Source organism: Aotus nancymaae, unplaced genomic scaffold (genome assembly GCF_030222135.1).
Source record: "Aotus nancymaae isolate 86718 unplaced genomic scaffold, 86718_ANA_hifiasm-v0.15.2.pri h1tg000025l, whole genome shotgun sequence".
Lineage (NCBI taxonomy): Eukaryota > Metazoa > Chordata > Mammalia > Primates > Aotidae > Aotus > Aotus nancymaae.
This window is the reverse complement of record NW_026988438.1, coordinates 14,777,815-14,803,370: the sequence shown is the minus strand read 5'-3', so window position 1 is coordinate 14,803,370 and position 25,556 is coordinate 14,777,815. Positions and strand designations below refer to the sequence as shown.

Sequence of the window (25,556 nt, the reverse complement as noted above, 5' to 3'; positions counted from 1 at the left end):
TTATTTAGTGAGCCCCTAACACTCTGCATGCTATGACACCAAGGATCTTAAAGATAGGGACAGGCCAGCCCTACCTACAACTTTTCCTCTATCCTTTATCCCCCACAATCTGTTCCTTACCTGTTTCAGTCCACCCAACTCCCAGTAACTTGGCCGTTTAATTCAATCTGGTGGTATTTGATCTGTCTTCATCTCCTTGATATTTGTGACTCCTGTGACAACCTCACTCGGAATGCTTTCTTTATTTGGTATTTCACTCTGACACGTCTGGTTTTCTTTTGACTTTGGAGTTATGCAGACTTGAGTTTAAATCCTGACTCTATCATTTCCTAGCTAAAGGACCCAGAGGTTAAATTTTCTAAGCCTTTGGTCTTAAATCTCTGAAATGGGGATACTTTTGGACCAACCTCATGGGATTGTTCAAAGATTGAGCAAGCTAAATTATATGAAGATTTAACACCGTCCTTTGCACGTAGTAAGTACTCGAAAAATGGTAGCTATTATTTTTTCTTCTTCCTCTCTTGTGCCTATTAGGATTTCTGAAGCTGCTGGTAATGATCGTCTACCAATTCCATTTATACCCACTTAGAGTGCTGCTGAGCTTCATGCTTTAGCCAGCACATACTTTGATGGTACATAATCTCTCCGTCTTAGCCTTCTCATGGGAGTATCTGTTGTATACATTTTTGACTGACATGAAGACATTAAAGATGAAATATCCTCCTGCTCATTATCTTTTCATTCCCAGATGAGTATGTTCCTCATTTCTGTTGATCAGTGGCACCCCTGTTTGTCTTCTATCTCTGGCTTTCAAGTGGTATTCTTTCCTCCTTCTATCTGATTAGTATTACGCCCTACACTTGTTCCTTCTCCCAGCTTCAGCCACCCTTCCTTCCCAGCACTGGTGCTGATGCCAGCCTAGGAGCTGGTTGGTGCACTTCCCGTCAGCCTTCCCTCTGCTCTCTGCCCTTCGTGTACTTGTCTTCTCCTCTGTGCCTTGCTGATGATGCCTAAGAACACTTGATGATCTATAAGTTAGTCTTTTATTATTTACTGACTTATATTGCTCTCTAACTCTTCAAAATTATTTGTGTATTTTCAACTAGGTTATAAACTCCTTAAAGACAAAAAACAGGTCATAAACATCTCAGAATTACTGTCATAGTGCTAAACACAGTGCTCAATAAAGGCTTCCTAATGGAATGGATAGGTTGAATATCACCCCTTCTTGTTAAGAGTATATAATAGCCTCTTTTTGCCTGTCAAGTCAATCCCACGCTCTTCAGACTGGCTTCCAGGTGTGCTGCCAGCTGGCTTCATCTTACCAGTTCTGACCTTTAGCCCTTCTCTGATGTGGGCCCTCTATTCAGGTTGACTTCTTTACTGTCGAAACACACAGACACACACACACACATACACGCACACACTCTTACTTAGTTGGGTATTAAGATCATAATCTTTCAGTCTCTGTTTTACCTGTGATCCCAAGGCATTAGGTCCTTATTACCCTAATGTTATAAAGATGCAATGCTTTATTACATCTTTGTAATATGCAAATGCAATTTTGAAATTGAAAAATGTGATGCTAGACCACCTATGAGGAAGGTGATCCAGCGTCACATTTCCCCATGGAGGGAAAGTCGGTTTATTATCTTTTGCTCAACAATAATAGGTTGAGATTGAGATGGCCTGGGAAATTATGAAGAAATTTCTTCAAGCAAAGTTGTTAAGTGCAGAGGCATGCCTCTCTTCTAATGGTGAGGGATGGGCTTCCTCCCCACCTAACGCCAAGTGAGAGGGGTTTTAAGGGGAGTCCTCAGAGAGGTTGATTTATGTTTTCTGAAGTTTCGAGGGAAAAATGGGACTGATATGAAACTCATGATGAGAAAATTTAAAAGACAGGTCTGTGGCTGGAGCTGCTTATCTGGTGACAATGGAAAGAAAGATGATTAAACTAGGAGTAAGGAGTGCCTTTTACTGGCCCCACCAAAAGTTGGTCAAGTGTATAAACATCCATCTAGTTTCATCTAAATGTTAAAGCTAAACCTCTCTGTCTCCTGAAGGAAATTCTGGCCACCTTGACTCAGGTTTCAAGTATTTTTGGTTGATCAGTAAACTGTTAAACAGAGTGTGCTAAGAGCTAACTGAATTTCATGTCATCTTTCACTTGTTGATGAAAGGTAAAATACTAATAAGTGTGGTTTGGTACCTGACACCAGTCCTCTGCAGGTATTGGCCTGGGAAGATAAATTGGCTCAACTTGTATGTTATTATGGAGTTTGTCTTACCTTGTGGTCACCGGCAAATCTAAGTTTATTGACTAACATTCGGTTTTTTGATAACATTTTCTGTAGAGCTAGAAGAGTTTCCCGGGCAGCTGGAAATGTATTCTGTGTCCAGTCTGTCTCTTCAATTATGTACAAAGGCAAAGTAATTCTTCAGGTCTCATCTTTGTTAGTGCCTCTTTTTCACTTGGAAGGTGAAAGAAATTGGTCTGATTTTATTAATCTGCCTATCTGCCATGGTGGCAGTGTACTGGAATACTCAAAGTCGTGAGACTTGTCAAAAGCATTTTAGAGTTTCAGGGAGCTTAATTTGCCTGTGGGCTTTTTTTTTTTTTTTCTAGAGATAGGGTCTTGGTATGTTTCCCAGGATACCCTTGAACTCTTGGGCTCAAGCAATCCTCCTGCCTCAGTCTCCCAAGTAGCGGGGATTACAGGCACATGCTACCAGCCCCACTGGTCTGTGAATTCTTGATGTCTCTGTGAGCAGAATGAATGAACCATATATGTGCATCAAACAAATGAAACGCTGTGCTTCCTCTGCAGGTGATACAGGCCTGCCATTCTTGTCCTAAAGCAATTGAAGTTGTAGTCAATGCCTATGAACACATCAGATGGAACACAAAGTGGAGAAGAGCTATCCCTGATGATGACTTGGAGGTAAATAATTGATTCCCCTCCTATAGTTTTTGCTATCAAGTACTTTCTGCTCTAGAAGTACAGAAAATTCTAATAAAATGTTGGTTTTTGAAAATGCCTTTAAAGACTATTCAAATGCAATGAGACAAAGGGTTATAAAATGCAGGTTTGAGAGAATATTTCCGTCAAATATGCAGCACTGAGGAGTGTCTTGGGGAATTCTTCCATTTAAGGGCGAGTTGAATTAAATATATAAAGGTGGCAGTTTTCCTTTCCTCTCATGAATTTAGATTAGTCAAATGATCACATTTGTGATTGCTCATATAGCATTTTTACCAGAATGTTAAGTGTTTTTTGTAGATTTTTTCATTTACTTTTAAGTATTGTGAAGTGATTATTAGGCAGGAAAGAGTTAAAAAAAAAACACAAAAAAAACCCTGTTTTGGGTCATACAGAAAGCCATAGGCAAAGTCAAATCCTCACTTGTAGACTTTCAGACCTTGCTACCTTTGTACACAGTCCTTCCCACTGAACGCTTTTGGTTCTTGGTTTTAGAAGTCAAAATCTGTCTCTACCACATGGAGAGGTATCAGACACAGAGTGCACAGTTCACCGGTCTTGGAGGTCTGTGGCTTAGGTGTAATTTTATTCTGCTGCTTATTAGCTGTGTTACTTTTAAAAGTAACTTAACTTGAATGAGCTGCATTAATCTTTCACTTTCATTAAATATCTGAATATATGTATCACACCAAGCACATAATGAGTTTAAAATTGCTATTTTGGTTTAGAATGGTCCAGGCAGTTTACACATGCACATTTTATCTTATTTCCTGGGTTCCTTGTATACCACCTCGTCACTGCTCCCATTTCAATATTATGTTTAATTTTTGCCTCACCAATAGAGACCCTAGGAAGCTGCCATTATGTGTGAAGTAGAGGTTAGTTTAGGCATTGTTGATTTTTATTGATGTCAACTATGGGGACTTGCTAACTTTAATTTGTCTTGCCTTCCTTTTCAGAAATACTGGGATTTTTACCACTCTCTCTTTACTGTGTGCTGTAACTCTCCAAGGACTCTCATGCATTTATCGAGATGTGCCATTAGAAGAACGTTACACAACAGATGTCACAGAGCAATTCCTTTGCTTTCCCTCCCGTTGTCATTGAAAAAGTACTTGCTTTTAGAGCCAGAGGGAATTATTTATTAAGCTTTATGAGACAGCAGTTCCCAATCCTAGGTATTTAAGTGGACTCGCTGGGTAGACACAGTTTGCATAAATAAAATGGTACTTGGGTTGATTATAACACTTCAGGGATTTCAAAACACTTTACAAACACTATGTCATTAATCCTAGCATATCATTGTATGGGGAAATAAACAAGAAGTGAAGCTAAGGAATGTTCAAAGACAAGGATGTGTTCAGAACACGCTAATGTAACAGTAATAACTAATATATATAGTGCTTTTACTAAGTACCTGAAATATTTTTGTAAAACTTTTCATATCTTATCTCATCTGAAATGGGACCCAGGTTTTCTTCCAACCAATCTAATTCTCTGCCTTATCAGTAATATGTTTACATTCTCATTTAGACGGCCACATAGCAGGCTTTGTGATTGGCCTCTTAAACTTGGTGTCTTCCCCCATTACCCCTGAGCAGTAATTACTGTCGCTAGTTTTGCAAACTCCTACTCCCCAAACCAAGCTACTCAAGTTTATTTCAGTGATGAAAGCACATGAGCTTAGTCAAAACAAGGAGATATTGGAGTCAAATTAGGAATGAGAAAGAAATATCAGCCCAGTTATTAGTTAAGGATGGACATTTGAACACACATCATTGAGCCGGAGACTGGAGATGCAAAGATGAGTCCCGTGTGACTCCTGCCCTCCAGGATCTCACCATTTAGCTGAGGATCCAGACATACACGCAGGTAACTGCAATATAAAGCGACGGGGCAAGAGTACAGGTGCAGACTCATTTTTAGTGCTTGTCTTTCAAAGTTGTGTTTCTGACATGAAGTGTGATTTTTCTTTTAAGCATGAAGATAAAGAGTGAAGGAGTTATGTAAAGTAGAGGGATCTCCTGCTTTTGTTAGTGTATTTTCAATTTTTTTAACATCTAGATAAGTGTGTTATTTGGTTAGTATTATAAGTGTGTTATTTGGTTAAACTCCTTGAGAAAAATATTCCGCACTCAATGACTCCCGTGCATGTGAAGAGGAAGTATAGGAAAATAGGGGAAAGAAAGCGTGTGAGGGGACTTAGTTGATTACTTTGGTCTTTTTATGTAGCAGACTGACATTTCATAGCATTTTAGCTAAAAGATAAGGAGCACTTTGCTAGTGACAGTGGATTATAAAAAGTAAATGAAGAGAGACTTTTTGAAAATGGTAAAAATTTGAGAAACTTGAGAAGGTAAGTGTGTTAATCAGGCTTGCTCGTTAGAGTATTGCAGAAAGAAATGTAGGTGATTAAGCTCTGGGCCTTGTGGTTTATGAGGTCAATTTTACTTCACTTTTTTGTTCTTGCTAATCACTCTTAGTTAAGCTCATTGCCTCTTAGCATCATTTTTTAGAGGTTAAAGCAGAAGTAAATTGAAAACAAATCTGTCAGCCGTGAGTAGGTTTATGTGTGTAGTTCTCCATCATATTTAACTTTGGATGCTGGAGTGTTGAATAGAGATGATGTCAAATATTCCACTGGGCTTTCATTTAATGTAACTGGTGATCACCTAACTGGTTAATCCCAGTTTAGACTGTGTTTCTGAACTGGTATTCTCTTACCCCTAGGGGAGTGGAGTAAAAGTCATAGGTGGATACAGTTTTTTAGTCTTTTAAGTACCAGTTTTACTCAGATATTTTGGGGGAAATATTTTGTACTAAAATAAGATCTATATCATGGAACAGAATGGTGAATTTGTATGAAATATTCATATAAAGATCGATCTTTCAAACAATAGTTTGCTTGCAGCAAGTAGTATTAGAACACATCCTAGAACAAAATGAAATGTCTTTTGCAGAAAGTTGGATGAAGCTGGAGACCATTATTCTAAGTGAAGTAACTGAGGAGTAGAAAGTGAAATACCGTATGTTCTCACTTATAAGTGGGAGCTAAGCGATGAGGATGCAGAGACACACAGTGATATAATGGACTGTGGGGACTTGTGAGAGGGGTGTGGGATCAAAGACTACATATTGGGTATAGTGTACACTCCTCGGGTGATGGGTGCACTAAAATCTCAAAACTCACCACTAAAGAATTTATCCATGTAACCAAAAACCACCTGTACCCCCCAAAACCATTGAAATCTTAAAAATAGTAATAATTTAAAAAATAGAAAAAGAACACAGCCTGGAACAATCGGAGGATTGCTTGGCACCCTGCATCTTAAGGAGCATTCTGGCAGAAAACCTCATGATGCACTGACTTTGGGCAAGCAAAACTGATGCTGGGGACGAAGGGAGAAGATGTTCCTTCCCCAGGGAATGAAAACTTTTCTTATTCACCTTGCGTGTGCTCAAACACTCATATTAATCTAGCATAGAATACATGAATACATGGCTACTTGTTTCTAACTGTTTGTTGGTGGATTTAAAATGGTTTTTCCTTATCTTTGAACTTTTATTTAGAGAACTCAAATAAAGCTCTTCTGTCTTCTTTCATCTTGTGCGTTGTTTACTTACCCATAAGGCACCTTTTCCTAACCCAGCTTTGACTTTTCAGCAACGACACTGAAGAACTCTACGCATTTCATCGCTTTTTTCAACATTTAGAAAGAAAAAGAGAATAAGGGATTGTGCCTGTAAATAAATAATGTTTTCAAAAGAAAGTAAAGGGTAAATGTGGCCAAAACATTTCAAAACAAATACAATGCAGCCTCTTGCTATAAGAACAAGGGTGTTTTAATAATAATAAAGGAATTGTACTGAATTATTCTCTTCTCACCATCTCTGTCCTCCTGGGGTTTTTCATTTTCCTTCATTCTCACTGTCCACTAAACCCTGGGCAAAGCAACAGAGGAAATTATATCCTCAAGATGCCTTTGTTACTTTCTGAGAAAACTTTCTGTAAATAGAATCTACTGTTTTGAAGGAAAAAAATCTCTCTTCTGAAACTTACATGAGAAGAAGAACCTTCGATATGAGGGAAAGACCACCTATCTGGTTTTCTCTCCTTCTTAGGAACTAGACACACTTGTGTTCTATTTTTTAATCATCGAGTGTTATATCTCTACTTTGTCCTTCCATTCTAAACCTAGTGGGTTCTGATAAAAACACAGTAGTTGAACGATGATTGTAGAGATAAGAAAAGTAACAAACCATTTGCAGTGGGTTATCAATGTTGTAAAAGACAGCTGAGCCTTATGTTTTTATTATTCATCTGATTGTGAAGAACTTACAAAGTTCTAAATTGGTGCATTTTCAAAACTTTTAAAAAATGAATCCAACTATTCACCCGTTTTCTTAGAAAACACCACAGCTAGTATCTGGAAGGAATTCTTGTCACTTTCTTTGGGAGGATAAGCAGATGCATTACAGTTAGATGTTCAAAGGTTTGGCTCTGCTGCTGTCTGTCTGGATTCCTATTCAGGCTCCCCTCTTTATTTGACTCATAATATAGGGAAAATGGTCCATGCCTCAGTTTTCTCATTGGTAAAATGAGAATAGTCATGGTTCCTACTTCATAAGACTTTTTTTTTTTTTTAAGACAGGGTTTCACCATGTTGGTCAGGCTGGTCTTGAACTCCTGACCTCAGGTGATCCGCCCGCCTTGGCCTCCAAAGTGCTTGGATTACAGGTGTGAGCCACCATGCCCGGCCCATAGGACTTTTATAGGATTGATTTGAAGGTTAAATCATTAGCAGATTAAAGCATGTAGAGCAGAACATGACACTCAGTAGCATTTTATTAGTATTAATGCCCTTGTTTTTGTCATAATCATTATAATGTAGAGACAGGCTCCCACCAGTGGAGTAGTATATCTTTAGAGTGAAGCTATAGCTGCAGGTGATACATTGTAGATTTCTGTTTACTTTGGAAACTACCGGTGAGTTTGTACTATGTGTCAGGATTTTGACGACAGCTGGGAATCCATGGGGGATCAAGACAAACCAGGTCCCTGATGTTCTTAGGCTTTTTTGAGGTAGGGAGTAGGGATAGAAATTGTCCACTGCATGGAGGATTAGTAAACACCACAATCAATGAATTTTTGAAACTTTGTATTTTTGTAAGTAGGTTTATCAAAGTTGCAATAATCTATTTTACTATGGAAAAATTTAGTCACTGTGTACACAGCTGATTTCTCAGCTGTTTCCATCTTCAATGGGGGAAACAGAAGGAGGAGATGAATTTTGTAGCGGGGTGTAGATTAGCAATGAGATTCCTAGCAGGGAGGGTCATTCCTTCAGAATGAAGGAACAGAGTGTTGGAGAATTTCATTAATTTATTCTTTCACCTACAAGAATTTATTCTCTTAGCTGTGTGTGGTGGCACACGCCTGTAGTCCCAGCTCCTCTGGAGGCTGAAGCAGGAAAATCACTTCAGCCCACAAGTTCAAGGTTACAGTGAGCTATGATCACACCACTGAATTCCAACCTGGGCAACAGAGGGAGACCTTGACTGTTAAAAAAAAAGAAAAAGAAAAAGAAAAAGAAAAGAAAAAGACTATATTAGGTATTACTGCCTGTGCAGTTCTGTGATGAATGTGGGAAGAACAAGAGGAGTGTTGTTATCAAGTCATTATAAGATTCATTTTTAGTAGCTCAAGGTTTTGGTTTGTTTTTATTTAGAAATAAAGATAAAAATTACACAGTTCTTTTCAAAAAAGATTAGATGCTATCTAACTGAGCTATTTGGTTGATCAGAAAGGATTTTCAAAACCTACATTTTAGTGATAAATTGTCTTGTTCACGTTTGATCACATCTGCCATCAATGAAAAACAGTGTATGAAATATGCAAAAACATCCCCGAGAAGCAGTTTTTTGTTTGTTTGTTTTGAGACAGTCTTGCTCTTTTGCCCAGGCTGGAGTGCCATGGCACAATCTCAGCTCACTACAGGCTCCACCTCCTGGGTTCAAGCAATTCTCTTGCCTCAGCATCCCAAGGAGCTGGGACTACAGATGGCCACCACCACATCTGGCTAATTTTTATATTTTTAGTACAGGAGGGTTTTCGCCATGTTGGCTGGGCTGGTCTCAAACTCCTGACCTGAAATGATCCACTCACCTTGACTTTCCAAAGTGCTGGGGTTATAGGTGTGGACCACTGTGTCCGGCCAGCAGTTGTTTTTTAATTTTTTAAAAAAGCAACACTAAGTAGTTTAAGTGAGCTTAAATTCCTTCTTTACTAATTGTTTTTCTGTTTTCTCAGATAGAGGTGTGCTTCAATGATATTGGCTAACCACAATGCAAATATATGCTGAATCCAGTTATGGAAATAAAATAGCCACCTTGTATGTGAGACAGCCTGGATTAGTTTTCAGTGCTTATTAAGCATGGAAAAATGGACAAAACAGAACTATCATGCTGCGGTGTGTAAGGCAGCCTCAGATGTAGAAGGTAGGTACTGGGGGCCTTCTCAAGATCCAGGCGCCGAGACACACCTGCTGAGAGGCACAAAGGCAAACATTCACTCCTTGCTTTGTTCCAGATATGGTGGAAGCTGAAAGTAATTATTTGACTGACAAGTGGTGGGAACCAATAGAGATCACAATTAATTCGATTCAGGAAGCAAGACATAGAAAATGAGCTGCCCATTCTCTAAACAAAGATCCTCTCTCTACCCTGCTCTGGTTCTTGGCAGAATGACTTCCATAGACTGCATCAACTGACTCCCTGTTGCCTGGCTTCCTAGAGGGTTCAGTCCATGGGAAGATCAGCAGATTGGGGCCCTTCCTGGCTCCCTCCCTTCTTGGTCACTTCTTGCTGGTGGGTGAATTCCTTTACCAAGGCCACACCTCCTGTCAGGAGCCACTTTAAACTCCTATTCTCCCTGGGTTATAGTAGCTGCTTCCTCCACTTGCTTTCTCAGACCAGGGGTAGTCACAGCTTCCACTGAGTTGCCTGCGCCCCCAACCCGGGGTGCTTCATCATGCCTTGCTTGCTTCCTCTACACTACCTACACTTCCACGGATAGCCCTTGATTAGATTCTCTTCAATCACCTGTATTGAGTGTGTCCTCCACTTCCTCTAGGATCTGACTGATGCACACACAAAAAACACTGTGACAAGTCGGTGACAGCCTGGGCGGTGGTCTGGATGGTAGGTGCTATTTGAGTTGAGGACAGATAGAAGCCACTATGGACCTGGGAAGGCAGGTGGACTTGATCTGTGACCTGAAGAGGGGCGGGGTTTAGGTAATTGGGTAACAGTAAGGCCCTGGGGTTTGGGGGGGGTGGAATTTAAAAGTGAGTATCTCTAAAAAAGGGTGAGAGTTGGAATATACAGTGAGTATTCACCACTGTCAGAGTAACTTGACAGACGTAGATGAACATTTGTTGTGTGTGGGGAGCAGAGGATAAGGTTGGAAGGGCTGAGTGGGATGAAATTCTGAAATGTCTCAGAGTGGGGAAGCACCATGGGGAATCAATGAATATTATTATCATCATAATTATACTTCTTCCAAGCTTATAATTTTTCCAGCAATAACAATTATGGTACAATCATGTAACATTTACAGGGTATTTCATCATTTTCAGAGTATCATCATGATATTTAAGACCAGGTAATTGCCTTTATCATTACTCTTTTCTTCCATGCCACCCCCATATACAATTTTGATCCTTTAGATCTGAAAAAATATGTAAAAATGACACTAATTAACCCTTCCTTCTCATGTAAAACACTCCAATCATATGGAATAATTTACTATTGAGCAAAAAAGGGGATTATAGCCTTACATTTTCTTTTTATCAAAAGCTAAAGATTTTAAAATTGCATTAAAAGAAGAAAGGAATGTTTCTTGCAGGGCATCAGAAAATGACAGAATAGAGCAAAATTTGGAGGTCTAGGACTGGTTATAGTTCTCAACATGGCAGTGTTCAAGTGATGAATTATTCACTGAAGCACTGACGTCATTACAGTCCTTCAGGGACCCCAGGACTCCAAATTCTGCTGAAGTCAGATGGACAACAAAAGGTCTCTTAGGATGATCCATCAAAAAAAACTCAGACATCAGCAAATTGTTTCTAAGCAACCTCTAGGTAATTCTATGGCAAAAATACATAGAAGCTGAAAATTACTTACTCCAATTAGCACTGCAGTGTGGCACAAAGAAAAATATATGGATTTTGGAATTCAATGGCTTGAATTTTAATCTTGATTTTTCCATTTAACATCTGTGTGAACTTGGGTCAGTTTCTTAACTCGTGTCAATTTCTTTATTTGGGTAATGGTGATTAACTACTTGATATTCAGGACTCTTTTGGGAATTTTTTTTTTTTTGAGATGGGGTCTCACTCTGTCATGCAGGTTGGAGGGCAGTGGCGCAATCTTAGCTCGCTGCAAACTCCGCCTCCCAGGTTCAAGCGATTCTGTCATCTCAGCCACCTGAGTAGCTGGGATTACAGGTGCATGCCATCATGCCCAGCTAATTTTTGTATTTTTTGGTAGACGGGGGTTTCACCATGTTGACCAGTCTGGTCTCAAACTCCTGTGATCTACCTGTCTCAGCCACCCCAAGTGCTGGGATTACAGTCGTGATTCACTGTGCCCAGCCAGATATGGCAATTTCTACGACTTTTATGTGCATAGATCAAAGACCCAGCTTTTGGTATTTTGTTTTTTCTTTTTATTACATTTTAACTATAATGATTTTTCTGTGGTACAGACTCAGTCTCTGAAACAAACTGTCCCAAGCTGTTTTAAGGGTTCATTGCTCCTGGCAGTTTGGCCTGAAGGAGGCACTGTAGGAGAACTTTCTCTTTACGGTGAATCACAGCCATGGAATTACGGATGACTTTCAATTCTAAATGCAGTCTTGAAGAAAATTAAACCCGAAAGCTCAAGAAAGGTAAAAGGTATTCTATGGCAACTTTCTTTAATCTCCTAGTTATAGTTTCAAAAAATTTTGCTCTTCCCTTCATTGGAAAGCGATCTGGGTATCAGGAAATGATTTTAGAACCATAGGTTTCTGTCCTGTGGTTACATAACCTGGAAGGAAAAAAACATTGCAGTTAGTTTCTCTCTGTGTGGCACTGAAGTAGACAATTTCATTAGTAATTCCCTTCATTGCATTTCCCTTCTTTCTTTCTTCTTCCCTTTTTTTCTCCCTCTTTTCCATTCTCTCCTTTTCTCCCTTCCCTTAGTGTCTCTTGTCCTCCTTCCTGGCTATGCTATTGTTTTGTTTTTGTTTTGCCTCTTCATGGCTAGGATCTCAATGTTAGCACGTACTTACGTAGAGTACATGTTGATATATTCTTAGGGACTGTCAACAACTGGCAGGAACAGTGTTTGTTGTCTTTCTAGCAATAGATTACAGGTGAGAGATCAGGGCCAAGCTAGTATCAAAAACTACCAAAGAGGCAGGAGAAAAGCCTCCAAAATGAGACATGCATGTTTCTGCCCACCCCAGGCAACGCCAGAGAAGCCTAATCATGCCATTTGGGTTACAGGTGTCCCATGCACTTTTGCACATAGTCAGACAGATCCACCAGTATGGTCACAGAGTTGCTCCCTTCTGGAAAATCATAAAATAATTACTTATTCAGATAACATACTGAATAGGTAGCCATACAGACTAATGCACAGAGTCAGATATGCCAGAGTTGGAATTCCTCCCTGCCACTAATATTTTCTGAGACCCAGTTCCCACCTTTGTAACTAGGCGCAATAATTGTTTAGTACAATGTCAGGCACATGGTTAACATTTAATAAATTGTAATTGCTATTGTAGTCCCACCCGCTTGAATTCTAGAGTTCTGTAAGTGACTGACTTGTAGACCCTGGATATTCCGGAAAAGGTTAGACACACACATATGTAACAAAAATATGTGAGCATATGAATAGATATTCAATGATATGCCAGTTGCAGCCCACTCAAGGAAATCTACCCATTTGTAGACACGGGCCACCTCTAAATAAATTAGTAGAGACCCTCTCTTCTCATTGTGTAGATATTTGATTTGGTTTCCAATAGTTCTTAAAATTCTTTTTCTGTGTTGGAACCAGGTTGACTTAACATATGTTGTGTCTGTTTCTTATTTAGATATTATATTGTTGTTGAATTTGAGCTCTTCAGGGATGGCAAAAGTGGGCTGTGTTATTTTTTATACCTACGGCAGACAATATTAACCAACCAAGATATTCTCTTTTTTTGAGTCCAGACTCAGGCACAGAGTTCTTAGTACAGTGTATTGACTGTTACTTCCGATTGCTTAGAGTTGATAGGCAAGTTGAAATATATTTGTCATCCCTGGATTTCATTCTCAATCTTCTCCCAGGCTCTTTGTCTTGAATTACATAAATAAAAAGCTGGATAGAATTAGAAGGCAGGGTTGCTGGCACTGAATCACACTTTTTTTTTTTTTTTTTTTTTTTTTTTTGGTCAGGAGAAGCATAGAATTTTGCCATTTATTCAACAAATATTTATTGAGCTGGACTCTGTACCTGCTGTGGATTCAAAGGTGAATAATGGCAAAGTCCTGACCTTCACTGGGACACTGATGAGTCTGCACCTTAGGATACCTGGGTGCTTTCAAAAATACCATGCCCATTTCCCACGTCCCCTTTTAAAAGCTTTAATAAGCGAATTAGGTTAAGCACCTCACTTATGCTGTGTTGTAAATGCCTGTCTGCCAGTCTCTACCACCAGGCTATAACCTCCTTAAAGAAAAGCACTGTAATCTCTCCAGTTTTTTTTAAAAGATCAAGGTAAAATTTACCAATAGCGAAATACGCAGCTTTAAAATGGATAATTATATGACTGTTTACAAGTGTATATATCCTTGTAATCAACACTCTAATCAAGGTAAATAATACATTTATTACCCCAGCATATCTTCATGTTTTCTTTTGCCTCTTTCTAGTAAATCCCCATCTCCCACAAGCAACCACTGTATTGTTTCTATCAACATGGGTTAGGTTTACTTGGTTTTGAATTTCACAAAAACAGAACTATACAGCATATATTCTTATGTGTTTGGCTTTATTCTCTTAACATAGTATTTTGGAGATTCATCTATATTTTGCATATATTAGTAGTTTATACTTCTTTATTGCTTAATAGTATTTCATCCTATGAATACACCAAAATAAATATTTACCTGTTCTCCTAGCGATGAAGATTTGGGTTATTTCCAGTTTGGGGTAATAATGGATGTGAGGGTTAGTTTTGTGTGTTAACTTGGCTAGGCTACGTGTATCCAGATATTTGGTCAAACATCCGTCTAGATGTTGTTGTGGAAATATTTTTTAGAAGTGATAGACATTTAAGTTAATAGGTTTTGAATAAAGTAGATCAACCTCCATAATATGGGTTCATCAGTTGAATGCCTTACAAGAAAAAGACTGAGGTTCTTTGAGAAAGTGGGAAGTCTGCCTCCAGGCTGTCTTCAGATTCATGACTGAAACATTAACTCTTCCCTGGTTCTCCAGCCTGCTGGCTTTCCCTGCAGATTTCAAATTTGTTGGTCCCTGTAATCATGCGAGCCAATTTCTTAACATAGTTTTTTCTCTCTCTCTGTGTGTATGTAACTTACTGGTTCTGCTTATTTGAAGAACGTTGACAAATACAATAGACAAATATGCTGTAAACATTCTTGCTCAAGTCTTTTTGTGGGCATGTTTCCATTTCCCTCTGGCAAATGTCTAGAAGTGAAATCCAGGTCAGCCACTTTAATTTTACAAGAAAGTACCAAACTGTTTCCAAAGTAAGGTACATTTGTTCACTTCTGCCAGCAATGTATGAGAGTTCTGGTTGCTGTCATTCTTGTCAATAGTTGGTGATGTAAGTCTTTTTAATTGTAGCCATTGATAGGTGAATAGTGATAAGTCTCTGTACTTTTCATTTGCATTTCCCTGAGGGCTAATGATGTTAAATAGCTTTTCACTTGCTTATTTGCTATTTGTGTATTTTCTTTGGTGAACTGTCTGTTGGAATAGTTTATCATTTGTTCCCTTTGTATCTCAACTCTTAGCATTTTGTAGTCACTCAGTGTATACTGTTTTATGAATGAATGAATATTAAATCATCTATCAGTGAGGATTGGTTATTAAACTTTTGTGTCATTATTTACAATGCTTATAAAGTACTCATCAAGCGTGCCTAACACATAGGCAATACCCCACAGTTGGTGGCTATTAATGCCATCCCTATTCTGACTATAAGGAAATGAGGACTGGAAAAGTTATGTTAATCAAGGTCTAGTTACTAATCAAAATTGCTGCTAATGGACTTCTCAAATTCTGTATTTCATGTTTGAGTTTTTTGTTACCAGTAGCTTGACTAAGTATTAGATTAAGCATCAAATGTGTTGCTTCATTCATTTTTAAACTCTTATTTATAGCAAAACTGACATGGAAAATATAATGATGTTAATTCCTTTACATGTTTTAATTTATTTAGTTCTCACTATAACCCTATGAGGAAAATACTATTATTTTCATTTTATAGATGATTAAACTGTAGTATAGATAGGTTGTGCAATTGCCTAGGATCTCACAGGTAATCAAAGAGGGAGGCAGGATTCATTTTCAGTCATGTCTATACCAATGCCTGTGTGTTTTGCTTTGTTTTTAAACCATTATACTATCCTGTTTCTTATGACAAAATTAATTTTGGACATGTTAATTTTGAGGGGCTTATGGGATAGCAGGATGGGGATGTCTACTAAATCCCTGACACTTAGGAGAGAGTAATAGGAGGATGGGGACATAGAAAGAGCGTGCACTTGGTAACTACAGTGTAAGACAATATTAAGAAAATGATTAGATAAACTGCCTGAAATATCGGAAGATGGAGGAATTTCACTAGATTCAATTCCAGAGAGTTCCATGGGAGACTCCATTTTTAAAATTGACTTACCTTGTTCACAAGAACAGGTCTGTGATGATGAAATCTTACAATCTGTTATTAAGATACTCTACAATATTTTGGTTGCTGTTTGTTTTTAGAATCTAAGACAGGTGGACCTAGGTTGCCTGGCCAGAGGGTCTAGGAGCTCATAGTTTCTCTAAAAACCCCTTTTCTGTTTACTGGAAACCCTGGGCGCTCTCAGGGGTTTCTCATGCCAAGCTGACTAATCCTTCCTTCTGCTCAAATTTCACTCTTCTGAAAAGGGAGTTTGAGGAGCAGGGAGTGAGTCACTAGCTCCAAGATGGCAGCAAGGAGCACTGGTGTTAATCTGTGTTATCTTAGCTCCCACAGTGTGAGTAATCATGCCTAGCCAAGTCTCACTGGGAAAAACAGGTGCAAGTTTCTAAAGGAAAACTTTGTGACCATGATAGGAGGTTACCCGGAACCCAACCTATATTTATACCTTGCGACAGAATACTTTATGAACCATGGTTTACAGAACATTCAGGTTCCCTAAAAATGTATCTCTGCCCTGATGATGGAAACACAGCAACGTACCCAGACCGAACCTGGGACTAGCTCAGATTCTGAAGACTTGCACAGCAGGTTTAAAAGGCAAAGACTTCCTCCTGACACTCCAGAGAGGAAGTATGTGACACACAGCGACTAAGTCAGGCCCTGCCCACGGGGTTGCACACACAAAAATGTTTTCCAAGCCCTTTATACACTCAGCAGGGAACACGCCGTTCTCTTTGGGAGGTTGCCAGAAACTTTTAAGAGAGTCTGATCAGCGCCAAGAATAGACAAGCAAGGCCTCTGTCCTGCCTCGGAAGGGGACACTGTGTGGTGCTGAGCTGCTACTGCCCTTCTGCGCTCCTCTAGCCTCCTAAAGCAAGCCTGCAAACTGTTTCCCTGTATTTCTCAATCTCTTGATCAGTTGAAAAATGATTTCTGGAGGTCACTATACTTCTTTGGGCACCTGTAATCTTGCTCTCCAAAGCCAAATGCAAATACGTTCCTTCTGCGTGCATTTGCTTTGCATCTCAGAGACTCAGGCTACGAATCTTTGAAGTGGAGCCAGAGGAGAACAGTCAGCAACATTTTCCATTTGCCCAGGAAGAGTCTACCTCATCAGCCCTCTGCTTTAGCTTCAGCAAGGGTGGCAAAAGTTACTTGAAATTCAGCTAGTGCAGGTAATGTTGAGAGAAAACTTGACTCTTCTCTTCGATGTACAAGATGTCTCTCCAACCCTTTCCCCTAAGTTTTCTTAAATCCCTGGTGTCGCCAACTTGACCCAGCTCTAAAATTAAATATTTACCATCTTTTTTCCTCCATAATAATACTGGGAAGAATCATGTGTCTGTTTTTAAATAAAAGCCTTGCTTTGTCACCCAGGCTGGAATGCAATGGCACGATCTTGGCTCACTGCAACCTCCATCTCCCAGGTTCAAGCAATTTTCCGGCCTCATTTAATAAATATTTATTGAGCCCTATATCTGCCAAGCATCTGTGAGGTGATGGAAATTCTCCTGCCCTCAAAAAGTAACAGCAATTATTATTCGCAATCTACCTTCCTAAGGCACAGCAATGCCTCTCTTTCAGAGTTGTATGTAATAGGATACTAAGTGGAGCTTTTTTTGTTGTCTCATGATTGTCTACTTGGCTGCAAAGTTAGAGACAAGTAGCTGGGACTACAGGCATATGCCACCATGCCTGGCCGATTTTGTATTTTCAGTAGAGACAGGGTTTTGCCATATTGGCCAGGCTGGTCTCGAACTCTTGACCTCAAGTGATCCACCTGCCTTGGCCTCCCAAAGTGCTGGGATTAGAGATGAGAGCCACTGTGCCTGACCAGTTTTCAAACAAAATCTTTAAGTGAGTTACTCACATATCCCTTGTGTTTATATAGGGTACAGCTTTTTGTTTTAAAGCTATTTGAATAGTTCTCCAAGTTTCTAAGACTCAGCTGCTTTTTTGGCTTATGAAATTGCCATTAATCAAGGTGGATTCACATGGTATCAATTCCCTGAAATGTAGGTATTTAGTCCATTTCATTCCATTCATATGACCATCATCCATCCATCCATCCATCCATCCATCCAATGCTTTTTGTTTAAAGTCTCTAAAACAGAGACTTTATATGACTGAATATGACTTTAAATGACTGAATTTGAGAACCTATGGCAATTAACAGATGATGAATTTCACACAAATCTTTATTGTTTATTAAGAAACTGAAAATAGAAAAGCTCAGGGGAAAATGATACTTGTGAATGTTAGGGATTTTGCCATGGAGAAATATCACCAACCATAAGCAACTGCAAAATATAGAACATCAAGCCCAGGCATGATAAGCTTAGCACCTGGGCTTAGGACCTGCTAATTGGTTTCACATGTGTATGGAACCATCCCAGGACTGGATTCCAATATGGGGAGAGAAATCATGTATTTCACTGAAAGGTATGACTGAGTTATATTGAAGGAACTCTTATATAACACTGTACTATGGCTGTAATCAGCATTAGTGTTAGGATGACATTCTGTTTAGAGAGATATTGATGGTAAAAAAGAAATGGGTTTGAACTCCAGTTCACCATTTCCTAAGCATGACTTTGAGCTATTCATTCACATTATGTAGTCATTTAATAAATATTTATTGGGCCCTATATATGCCAAGCACTCTGTGAAGTGACGGAAATTCTCCTGCCCTCAAAAGGTAACGGTAATTATTATTTGCCATCTACCTGCCTAAGGCACAGCAATGCCTATCTTTCAGAGTTGCATGTAATAGGATACTAAGTGGAGCTTTTTTGTTGTCTCATGATTGTCTACTTGGCTGCAAAGTTAGAGACAAAATAGGTGAAAATTAGGAGACATATAGATGATTGGTACACACCAATCACTGAGAGGCAAATTCATTCTTCTACCGCACTTACCACTCTACTCACTAATCTCAAGGGGACTATTGAATTGTAAATCTTCAGCCTCAGAAAGGGTTCTGTGTCTTTTCCTTTTACTCTATCTCAGTGCTTCTTATACACAATCCAATGAGTTATTTCAAGGGAAATATTTGTAATGATTGTGGGGTGCCTGCAAGAAATTGAGCCTGAAATCTCATTTTTCAGTTGGATATCTACTCAAGTCATGGTTCTGCACTGTTGTTTTTGCTTACTCCAGCAGTAGGAAAGAGTATAGGGGCAGAAGTAAAGGCAGAGAAAATGAACCATAGGGCAATAAAGCACACTCCCATTGTCTGGTAGAAAAAAATGCATGAGTCTTCCGTAGGTCAAGTAGATGCTACGAAGGTACCAAGCTTGAACTATTGTGATGCAAGCCTATCCTAAACTGTGACTCACTAAGAGAAGAGACCCCATCAGCAAAATCCTGTAGGGTAAGTTATACAGGAAACAAAGGAGACTGATTTCCCTTGAGAGGAGGTTGTGCAGTGAAGAGACTGCCAAAGGGGTTTGCCTTTGCCAATCATCAGGTGTCTCCCAAGAGGTACAACAATTGGGATGCCTGCTTCATGGAGGACAGAGGTCACAACAGCAACTCTTAAGCAAATCTGCCTTTTGAGAATCCTCTCTTCTTCCTCAACATAGAAAAAGACTCAGAAAAATGTAAGAGAAGGGGGAAAGAGTTAAGAACAGCCCTCTGTTCCTGCCACTGTGTCCTGGGGAGGAGATGGACATTTGAATTGGACAAGAAACTGAAGTGGATGGCACTAGAGTACCTCTATTCCAACCTAAAAGGGTCAGAAAATTGTCATCCGCTGGAGAAGCCATGATATCTTGGGAAAAGGAGATTCAACGGAGCCTGTTAAAGCCACAATAGGAGGAAAATAAAACCTTCTCAGGTTTGAACCCTGCTGAGTTCACTGTGTTCAATAAATTGCTGACAAATGTAAAGTGCTTAGCCAAGTAGGTAGTATTCCATAAATGGCAGATGTTATTCCAGTCACCTAGAGAGAATAAATGTTCAGAAAATGTCTACATATGTTTTGCTATCAAAGAATGAATAAGATATTCCATTTGTATTTCTGCTTTTGAGAAAGCATAATGTGCTTATTATGCCTTTAAGTCTTCATTTCCCCCACAAAGAAACATTTTTCTGGGTTATTTGACCACATGCCTTTTGCTGCACTGGGCATTTGCCGCCTTTGACGTTTTATGGACAGTCCCACTCTACCCGCCAGGGATTGAGGAGATTACAAAGATCATCTAGTCATCTAATTTCGTTTCCAACTTGGTTAAGATAAAATATTATTTAGTTACTAGAAAAACACTTTGTTGTTAAAATCAAAGTGTCTTGTGCTGGTTTGCAAACAAAGTAATTTCTGCACATTGATAAAACAGAGAGGAGACCAAGAGTCCGGATGCGGTGAAATAGAAGAGAGAGGACACTGGCTTTGGAGCCAGGGACCCAAAGTGGCTCCCAGTAATGTGCTATTTTCTGTGTTTTTCAACCCCATGCAGCATCTATTGCCTTACCTGTAAAATAGGGATTTTGACAAGGACCACATTGAGTTATTGTGAGGAGCAAATACATGATTACAGGAAATGTGTCACACAATGCTAGGCACACAGCTGATGCTTAAGGAATAGCTGTTGTCCCTTTTCCAAGGTTGCAGAGTCAGAAGACACCCCTAAGAGGAGATAAGTTACTATTATTCAGAATGAAGGCATTGAGAAAATCAAACATGAACTGAGCATTCATTTGTACATTTGAGCAAAGTTGGTGATCATTTATGCAGCATTATTGAGAAGGTCCATAGAAAGTCATGATGACACTATTGGAGCAAAATCACTATACTGGTATTTTCATATGTATCTCATGGTGTATACAACTACTCACATTAATACCCATTGTTTAGTTAAAAACTGTTCAGAATCAGAAAAATTTTTTAAATCCTTTGAACTAAAAATTACATATATTTCACATATAAAATGTATAAACATATAACATTGACTATAACTTAAATTTCAAGAATATAAACATTAACCATCCATTATCATGATAATTTCAATTATCAGCATAAAAAGCAATAAAAAGTATATGAAATAAACTAAACGTTGCATAAAATTAAGAAAATAAATCCTGAAAATTGAAAACTAATTAAATTATTGGATTTTCTGGCAAATATGATCCTAAGAACAATGTGTATCAATGGTGTTATCTTTGATGATTTGCCTCATTGTGGGGCAAATTCTTCTAGCCACTAGAAACACTTTCCATAATTTACAATAGGCAGAAATACAGTGAAAAGAAAACTAGAAAGTAAGTCCAAATGTCTTCCTCCAAAGCTTTCATTTACAAATAATTTCATCTCTTTGTGATAAAGATGATGTTTTAGAAATTTTTATTTTTGTTAAAAACTACAATATTTTTATTGACAGCTGTAGTTTTTGTTATTAAGGCCCAGAAGTCAGCTTACTGGATGCCTGGTTCTTGGCTTTTGCTGTGAAATAGCCTGTCTTGAAACAAGACAAAATCATCAGACGGGCAAGAGCTTCCACCACTAACACTGACTATTTTAGCTACTAACCTGACCCCACTGGAGGCAGCCTTATATTGAGAGTAAGATGGACTCCTTTTTCTTTATAATTTTCTTTTAGCGAGGTTCTATTTTATTACATATTCAGGGAAAACTTAAAAAAAGGAAACCTTTCAGGAAGTAGAACTAGGGTGAATTTGATCTTGGAAAATTTGGGTTACTGTTCCAGTCTTCCACGCTTTTTAGCTCAGAGGCCTTGAGCAATCATAATTTATGTTATATGGGTTATTAATTTAGTCAATGTTTCTTGTTATAATAAAGGGCTCTGATTTTAAACCATTTTACCCAATGATTTTTCTTGAGTTCCCAAAGTGATAAACAGTTCCTGTTTTTTTTCTTATTTGTTCTTGTAGCTAATTGTTTTAATCATCTTTTTATTGTTCCTTCAACCTCATGATGGGTTACTATTTAAGGTTTTTCAAAAAGCCTCTAACATACCCTCAATGTGGTCTGGCAGACTGTTTACCAGACAGCCATTTCCCCATTCTTCTTTGTTTACAGAGCCCCGATTTGGTTGTGTTATAGTGTTTTTAGTTCTAGTCTAAGAAAACCATGATGACCTCATATTCCTTTCCCATATACTCAGTTTTTCATTTTTGTTTATAGCTGAGGGTGATCACATGGCTGAGATCTGACCAAAATGGTGTATAAGTAGACGCTTATGAGAAAGTCTTTGTTCCTAATCAAACAGACAGAGATGAAAAGATAGCTTATTGGCTCCTGTGATTCCTTCTTTCAGCCTACACACAGACAGGATGCTTGGTGCTATGACAGTCATCTTGAAACCATGAAATGATAAAAACAAGGATAAGAAGTCAACTTACTGTGAGTGGTAGAGAGGAAGAATAGAAAGATCCAGTTCCTAGTGATACGATTAAGACATTTATGTCCTTAACTCTGTCTGCAGAGTTCAGATTTTGTAAAAACAAAGCAAACAAGAAAAGAAAACAGAAACAACCCTATCTATTTATGTTATTATTAATTGACTTTGTTATTTGCTGCCGAAAGCCTTCCTAACTGGTACAAATAAGAAGGACCTCAGAACTTATCCTCATCAGAGATTTACTCTGTAAGTTAGCATGGTTATTGAATACGTGACCAGTCTCATAGAGTGGAAGAATATCTGGATTTTGTTATTGACTCCTGCTCTTCTTAGTTGTGTATAACGCAAACCTAGCTTTACAGAAACTTTGGCTCCTCTATTTACAAGGTCAGTGTCAACTCCTAGTGCCTTTTTGTCTGGCAAAAGGGGGAAATGGGCTAAGTGCTAGGAATTTTCCATTATGTAAGTATATGAGGTTTTCTAAAACTTTCTAGAGAGTCAAATATTTTCCTTGTTATTGGTTGCTTCCTATAAATTAGGTTTAATTACAGTATATTCCTGGTAGGTTTTTGATTTTTGAAATGGTGATTTTTCTTTCTCTTTTGAGGATGAAAAAGAAAATGAAAGCTTTAATGAGGTTTTCTTTCAAAGCAACTGCCTTCTTTTTCAAGATAAACAAAATATTATGCTGAATTAAGACCAATTTTATTTTTAAAAGAGATTTCAAAAAGCTACATCTAAGTCCTTTGAGGAAAATGGAAACATTATAAGAAAAATTACAAAGTAACATTTATGGTATTTTAGGTCTAGTAGACTTTAGATAAAATTTAACGTACACTTTCAAACTGGTTGGCCTTAATAGTCCACAGACATCCTGGCTGAATCCACCAAAGTTTTTAAAACTTTGAATTTGTAACCGGTAGTTCCTTTGTTCTTACCTCATTTTACACTGTCTTCATACCCTGATGTGCTTCAACTCAGAAGCATTGGAACTCTCTTGATACCAAAGTTGTGTTATGATGTGTGATAAGGTTGATGATGGTGGGTATTACGGGTTGAATTGCATCCCCCAAAAAAGATGTGGAAGTCTACCCTTCAGGACCTGTGATTGTCACCTTAGTTGGAAATAAGGTATTTATAGATGATCAAGTTAGGATGAGGTCATTGGAATGGGCCTTAATCTAATATGACTGTGTCAATATAAGATAAACTTAGATGTACAAATAGAGGGAAGGAAAGATGGTGTGAAAACACAGGGAGAGCACCACTGACAAGTGAAGGAACTCCTGAGGCTCCTGGACGCTAAGATAGAGAGACATGGAACAGATTCTCCCTCACAGCCCCCAGAAAGAATTAACTTCTCTCATACTCTAATTTTGTTCTTCAAACTTTCAGAGCAACATATTTCTGTTGTTTAAGTCACCCAATTCATGCTTTCTTACAGCAGTCCCTGGAAACTAATACAGTGAGTGAGGGAGGACCTCCATGATTATCTTCTGACAGAGGAGTTCCCAAGCGTTGCTGCATGAAAACCAGTGCTTGAAAGCTTAAGCAGTATTTTTCAAACTATTGTCCTTTAACAAATATATTCAGTGGGAACTGAGATAGGAAACAAATCTGAATGACAGACACATTTCAAAATTTCAAAATTGTGTCTTCCTCTTACTGTGGGTCCTTACTTCTGAACGGACTTCATCACACCTGGCTTCCTGTTGCAGAATATATTTTTCTGATGCCTGCCTTATTTGACTTCCAGTCATGCCCTGGAATGTGAGTGTTTCTCAAATGTAAAAATCAAAAAGTATATTGTAAAAATGTCTATACTCTGCAAATTAATGTACAGATTCAATGTAATCTCTATCAAGATTCCAACGACATTTTTCACAGAAATAGAAAAAAAATCTAAAATTTATATGAAATCACAAAAGGCAGCAAATAGCCAAAAAAATCTTAAACAAAAAGAACAAAGTGAGAAGCATCACACTATTTGATTTCAAAATGTACTACAAAGCTATAGCAATCAAAGCAATATGGTACTGACACAAGAACAGAAATATGGACCAATGAAATTGAACAGAGAGCACAGAAATAAATTCACCCATTTACAGTTAACTGATCTTCAATAAAAGTGCCATGATCACACAATGGAAAGGACAATCTCTTCAATAAATGGTGCTGGAAAAACTTAATATCTACATGCAGAAGAATGAAATTGGACCCTTATTTCATGTCATATAAAAAAATCAACATAAAATGCATTAAAAACTTAAATGTAAGACCAACACTGTTAGAAGAAAATCTAACAGTTTAAATCTTAAGGTTTATCTTATCACATAGTTCTTGACATTGGAAAATTTCTTGACATTGGTCTTGGCAAAGAATTTTTGGGTGTGACCCCAAAAGCACAGGCAACAAAAGCAAAAATAGACAAATGGAATTACATCAAACAAAAAAAAGCTTCACAGTGGAATAAAAACAATCAACAAAGTGAAGAGAAAACCTATGCAATGGGAGAAAATATATGTAAATAATAAATCAATAAGGAACTAATATCCAAAATATATAAGACATTCAAATAACTAAATAGCAAAAAATAATAATAATAATAAAAAAAACAGTTATAAATGAGGAAAGAATCTGAACAGATTCTGAAAGGCCAAGAGGTATACGAAAAGGTGCTCAACATCATTAATCATGGGAGAAGTACAAATTAAAACAATGAGACATCTGTCACCTCACATCTCTAAGATAAGTATTTGCAAGGATGTGGAGAAAAGAGACCTCTTGCACACAGTTGATGGAAATGTACATTAGTATAGCCATTATGGAAAATAGTATGGAGGGTCCTCAAAAAATTAAAAATAGGACTACCATATGATCCAGCAATCTCACTTCTGAATATGCATCCAAAGGAAATGAAATCAGTACAGTTAAAAGATAACTGCATTCCCATATTCATTGCAACATTACTTAAAATAGCCAATATAGGGAATCAATTGATGAATGAAGAAAATGTGGTATATATAATATAATGAAATACTATTTTGCCTTAAAAAGGAGGAAATCCTGCCGTTTGTAACAAACTAAGCGAAAAAACCAGTCACAGAAAGACAAATACTGTATGATCTCACTTACATGTGGAATTTTAAAAAGTTTAACTCATAGAAGCAGAGGGTGGACATGGAACAGATTCTCCCTCACAGCCCCCAGAAAGAATTAACTTCTCTCATACTCTAATTTTGTTCT

General features: G+C 38.2%; 1 protein-coding gene and 1 long non-coding RNA gene across 2 annotated transcripts in view; both read left to right on the top strand.

The window, feature by feature from the left end:
- ASB4 (ankyrin repeat and SOCS box containing 4) overlaps nucleotides 1–6,584 on the top strand; it is a 50,739-nt gene extending 44,155 nt beyond the window's left edge. Inside the window, exons 4-5 of the mRNA XM_012450777.2 lie at nucleotides 2,829–2,942; nucleotides 3,941–6,584. Of these exons, the coding sequence (XP_012306200.1) occupies nucleotides 2,829–2,942; nucleotides 3,941–4,129 (303 nt within the window). The 3' untranslated portion in view covers nucleotides 4,130–6,584. The remainder of the gene's footprint in view (nucleotides 1–2,828; nucleotides 2,943–3,940) is intronic.
- A 5,247-nt stretch (nucleotides 6,585–11,831) lies between these two features.
- The window catches only part of LOC105716195 (uncharacterized), a 99,418-nt gene continuing 85,693 nt past the window's right edge, over nucleotides 11,832–25,556 (top strand). Inside the window, exon 1 of the long non-coding RNA XR_001107220.2 lies at nucleotides 11,832–11,931. This is a non-coding gene — a long non-coding RNA (uncharacterized LOC105716195). The remainder of the gene's footprint in view (nucleotides 11,932–25,556) is intronic.